The 5919-nt window shown below is 31.5% G+C and overlaps 1 protein-coding gene across 10 annotated transcripts in view; it reads right to left on the bottom strand.

Annotated features, from left to right (window-relative positions):
* Positions 1–4161: 4161 nt before the first annotated feature.
* The window catches only part of LOC102670749 (glycogen-binding subunit 76A), a 78200-nt gene continuing 76442 nt past the window's right edge, over positions 4162–5919 (bottom strand). For 9 of the 10 annotated variants that reach the window (XM_031509325.1, XM_031509323.1, XM_031509324.1 and 6 more), the window contains one exon: positions 4162–5919. This exon is cut by the window's right edge and continues 2 nt beyond it. In XM_031509325.1, coding sequence (XP_031365185.1) covers positions 5130–5919 — 790 coding nt within the window. In that variant the 3' untranslated portion in view covers positions 4162–5129. The other variant, XM_031509322.1, reaches the window with a different exon arrangement.

Below are 5919 nucleotides of genomic sequence, written 5' to 3'. Positions count from 1 at the left end.
GAGAGAGAGAGAGAGAGAGAGAGAGAGAGAGAGAGAGAGAAATAAATTTTCAAAATAATGTATTTGAAGTGAAAATTCAACAGACACAAAGTTTTGAATTGAACACAGAAAGTATCTGGCAGTAGACTATCTCTTCTTATTTCATTTTTACCATTCAAGATTACTATTCTTTTATTATGCATTTTTAATTTAATTCCTATTTCATCTGTGTTATCTTTTGAACAATTTGTGCTTCATGAATATAGATATAAAATTTTGACAACAATAAGAGTCACAAAAAAGATATTAAAAATATTACAAAAATATTATGAAAGATATATATATATATTTGTAACAGACTTAATGAAATATCTTGCACATCAAACTCTATTTTTCATAACATATAATTAAAATATTTTAATTGATGACTTTGATATAATTGTCTTTATAAATATTGATAACCATCATTCTAATACAATGGAAGAATATCCTTTCTGTAGTTAACCAGAATAAAATTTAACTTTGTTTCCTTTTTTTTTTTAAGATGTGTTTATATACAAAGGATAATCTATAGGAAAAGTTTCCTTTTAATAGATTTTGTGTTGAATAATGTGAAGGGCCTCAATAATGGTGGTTATTATGCGCCTAAATTTAACTTTTTCAATAAAAATTTTCATTAATCCATTCATATATTCACACACTATTGATAAAAAAGTAATTTGGAAGTAATAAGAAATTTTAAAAAATAAATCAAAATTTGGTGAATAATACAATAAAATAAAAAACAAATTAGAATTAAATTTTTAAAATTAATAAATTAGACAATTCTATTAATTTTTCTTTGCTAAAAGAAAATGTTAATATTTATTATTAGTGATTACTTATATAATATTTATTCATTAAGATTTTTTATTTCATATAAAAATATGATTGCTTCCAAACTTTTGAACAGTAATGTGGATCAGAAAAGTTAACTATATGATAGACATTTCTAACAGACATTAAAATATAAATACATTTGAGAGTGAAACTTGTGAGAATTGTTAGGGACAAAAAATAAATTAATAAAAAAGTTAATAAAATCAATGAAAACAATAATTCTTTAATGGTTTATATTACAATACAATCTTCTTTTAAAATACCATTATAGAACTTTTATTTATTATTAAAAATCACTAATGGCACAATTTTCTATTTCATTTCACTCTTAATTACTTTATCTAATAATTAAGCCATGAATCTACATTTTATATAAAAATTGAATAAAATAATTTTAATATGAAATTTTAACATGTAATAACAATGGATTTAAAAAAAATGCTAAAAAATATGTTTTCACTAAAACACATAAAAAAGAAACAAATATTTAAAAAAAAAAAGAAAAAATTTCATTTTTCTACATAAAGTATCTCTTTTAAGAAATTTAAAAATATTTCCTCTTATTGATACAAAAATAAGAAGAAAAAGAAACATTTACATAAATGAATCGATTAATAAGTATTCTGTCCCTCATATTAATAATATATAAAATAAAAAGAAAATAAAATAGCAATGCAACGATATCCATGCGTTTGATAAAAATTAGATAACATCCATATTGGCCATATACAAGAGAAAGAAACACGGAAAAATAAAACACGATATCCGATAATTAAGAATTCGATAATCGTATTGTAAATATATCATCGTTTAAAATATATCGATATATACGTATATGTATATATATGTATATATATATACAATAAAAACTTGCGTATAACAAACTTTCAGGAGAAACTGTAAATATTATAATATATATATATATATGATTAAAAATTGATTAATTTGTACAGAAAACAATCATCTATTCCTCGAGACACATTTGCCACCAATACTGATGCCAGTTATGTACAATTTGTATAATGTTCTCTATGTGTACTGTATAGAAAGCACTTGTTGTTCACGATGAAAATTGTTACAAAAAATATTTTAAGAATATATATATATATATAGTGTAATCTTAATATCATTCGTTCGTTTCTTTGTTAATATTATATTGCTGTTGCTACTTAACCTTTAATCATTGTACCTTCGATGGTCAAATATGGTAACAGTGGTCGGAATTACAAAAGAAACGCTTAATATTAGGAAATAGGGATGGGATGATACTCGAAACCTTGAAATATCCAAGGAAATTTCGAGATTTGCAATTTTTACAAATTTGGATTAGAGACTCGAATAAATTCATTATATGAAATTTCATTTGAATAATTTGTATGAAAGAAAAATTAAATTTCCAAAATCTAAAATTTGACAAGTTAATTGCCATTCAAAGATATTGGATAGTTAAAGTCCAATTGGCAAGTTACTTTGCTAGTCGAAACGGCTTACTTTGAACTTTTTATCGAGAATTAAAATTTTAATAAAGTTTAATAAAGTTTAATTTTCGATAAAAAATAAAAAAAAAAAGACTATTCCAAGTTTCGAGAATTTGACGATCTTTCAACAAATTTTTATAGAATCAGATTTCGACCCATCTCTACTCAACATTACTAAAAAATATCGTGAAATCTAAATATATATATATATATATTATTTCATATAATTTCAAATTGTGCACGCTATTCGATTATTATTTCTTTTTCTCTCGATCATATACATACACTCGCGAGGGAAATTGGTTCGTTATTCTCGTAATCTTATTAATCATTTAGATGATATCGAGTTAATAATTGCTGTTGTCACTTATCGTTTCGCTATTCAAACAGAATAAAACACGATCACATTTCTAAATGCGAAACTCAGACAGGTGACAATAGACAATATTGCTAATGTTGCTTCTTTTAATGCACAATGTGCCCACTATTGTGACTCACCATTTTCGAATCGTTGCCAAAACGCTGAAAATGTCCTCAGAATAATCTTGTCCTCGGCTTGACTCGTCTAATTGCTAGTTTGGACCAAGCAGACAACACTAGTATAGGTTAAGCACACAGTGAGATTTAACGAAAATGAATCATCACTCACGTATTACGCCAGGAAGCGCAAAAATGAACGAAATTATCGAGAAAATTTCTTCGATTTTAATTTTAATTTTTTTTTTTATTTTATTCTTCCTGCTATCAACACTATTAATCAAAATTAATTAACGTAAATTGAAATTAATCGATGTAGAAATATCCTTAATAATTTTTCAAAATTTTCACTGAGCGAAATTTTCATTGTCTTTCTTTTCTTTTATACAATATTTGATTATATTTCAATTCATCATTTCTAAGAATATCTATTTATAGAAATAACTAATTAGACGATAACCATACAATTCTCTCAATATCTATGTCAGATATCATTTAGATAATGACGTAGTAGAGAATAGTGAGCACGTTACTTGGCAATAAGATGCGCTATGCGATTCATGTAATGACGTCACGTTGCCAAGCAACGCGCCTTCTATCAGTTTTAACGTTTTTTCTTTCATCGTTCCTTATTAAATTAGTATCTTGGCGATGTCGTATCTAAGTCACGATATAAAAAGTGCATTACTATATTTGGAATCTCTTTTTCAATTGCACATTATTAATATTCACGTTATTAATATTATAGATATTACAATTATTCGCGAAAGACTTTTTCAAGATAAAAAAAAATTCTAACCTAATTTTTCTTCAAATCTTGCATCTCGATCTTTACATTACACAATTCTTTACATAATTCTAAACTTTTGACTAGTGTATCTGCACTATAAATATAAAGAAATTTAAAAATTGATTAGTAATGAAACAAAAAGATGGATTCATTGTTAAAAGTGCACAAACCTCCGTTTCATAACAAGATTTTCATAACATAAAATTTTCGTCACATTTCTGGCATCCTGGCAAGTATAGAAATTCATGTGCGTGATAAAAATAAAATTGTGATTGACATTCGACGATTTATACAGTGATATAGTATCTATCAATAGATCAGGCCTCGATTTCCCTGATTTGCGACAATCACATAGTTGAAATTCGGAATCAGGAAAGAAATATTTGTGATAATCGTTAATTATCACATTTCATTTGAAACGTTCTTACGAACAAGACACGATGATATATTATCTTGCAATTCTTTCCAATTTCATAATAATGGCACTAAATCAGATTGGCACAGGTCGAATTGATTTTGATCAAATACTTAGTTTCCAAGTATTTTCAATTATTTTTCGAGTACTCGTACCATCTATCGTTGCTAAAAGTATGCTATGTCACTGAACTAAACGAAACATTCATCTCAAACAAAACCCGCATCATAGTCTCGAAAATTTGCCGAGCAGATATGTTTTCTGTGTAGATAAAAGTTCGTCAAGAGAGATTTGTTTAAACTTTAACGAATCAATTCAACGATACTCGTTTAATATTAAAAAAAAAAATAGGAAGGAAAAAAAAAAAAGAAGAAAAAAGAGCCTCCTCGAAGCGATACCACCTTTCAAAGTAAAAATCCTTCCAACGAACGTCTCGTTTCGTAAAACAGTCTCCTTTTAAGCGACTTCTGCGATAACATTTCCAACTCTAGTCGATGTGTGTGCCCTTTTTAGACACATTTTAGGCTCAATTGTGACGTGAAACCTTGTAGAATTATATTAGGTACTTTCTAGGAACGTGAAAAATATAATCCTCATAATCATGCTCTTCGTGGACGAAGTTTGAATGTTTCATGCTCGCCTTCCAAATCCCATCTTCTTTCCAAGAATACCTCGGCGTCCCTTCTAAAAACCACCACCTATAACCGTAATTGTGGATTCTCATAAAACAAGGAACAACGAACGTGTGTAAAAAATCAGTCTATAACGAGTGTATCAAGTTTCCACGCGATCACGCGGCAGGAAGGAATAATTGACGCCAGTGCTGCCCTCTTCGATGCTGCTACCAGTTCCCTCTCGATCGACGCGAGACAAATATGTACAGTAAATATATATATGTATATATATGTACTCTAGGAACGTTTATACAACCATAGGCTCTCTCTTCCCTTCTCCATCGAAACTGCTCCACTTCGTCTACCTCTGTCGTTAGCCTTTTTCCTCATCAGTTCAGACTCTTCGTCTCCGGTCGTGGTACGTCCACGTGGCGACCAACACCCACAACGCAATCCGTGCGGGCACCGCACACGGTAATCGTATAATCAATCGCTAATCAATAAAACACGGGTGACCAATCGTGATGATGCTGGTTCGCTTGTGCCGTGATTGGTATATAACCAACGGTCGGCGAAGCTGGCAAACACTGGAAACAGTAATTCAAACCAGCATTGTTGTCCCAGTACTGCTCTCCCTTACAGTGGAATCGAACGGCAAATTCGAGTCTCTGACCGACTGGCAACGTGTGACAGTAGAGAAGGAACGAGAATTTGTCGCTGAAACCGTCGCACGAATTAGGCACGTAGGTGGCCTGCAGGTCGCTGAAATTACGCCACGAGTTCAACGTGTATCTGATGTGCACCGATTTATGGAAATCGAGGTTGATCACGCGGACAGTGCCCTGGATGCAGAACGTGAGGGGATCCTGAACGAGCACGTTCTCTAGGCACACGCGACGCTCCCGAACCAAGTCGAGAAAGTTCGGCTGGCCGCCAGGCTGCTGGAACAGAGGCACCAAAGTTCTGTCTAATTTGCGGGGAGGGATCGCGCATGCGGAGCCACGCCTACTTTCTACGTATCTGGCTCCCCATTGGCTGGAATTCGGCAAGGTGTTAACGGGGCTAGTGTCCTTCTGGAAAATATCGTCGTATATCAAATCGCTATACGCTGAGTTAGGAATTTTCGGTATCTCGTCTAAGAAGGTGCGCACGTCGGCGAGATCTAGGCCTAGCACATCCGCGAATCGGACGATCTTCTTTCTGCCAGGAGTGCCTGGTGGAGTTTTTCCCGTTTTCAAAGAAGAACTTCGTCTGATCTTCTGCGGTCTCTCCTCCTCCTCCTCTTCC

This window comes from Apis dorsata, unplaced genomic scaffold, assembly GCF_000469605.1.
Source record: "Apis dorsata unplaced genomic scaffold, Apis dorsata 1.3 scaffold_137, whole genome shotgun sequence".
In the NCBI taxonomy this organism is placed as follows: domain Eukaryota; kingdom Metazoa; phylum Arthropoda; class Insecta; order Hymenoptera; family Apidae; genus Apis; species Apis dorsata.
The sequence above is the reverse complement of the archived record's forward strand: the minus strand, read 5'-3'. Positions and strand labels throughout refer to the sequence as shown.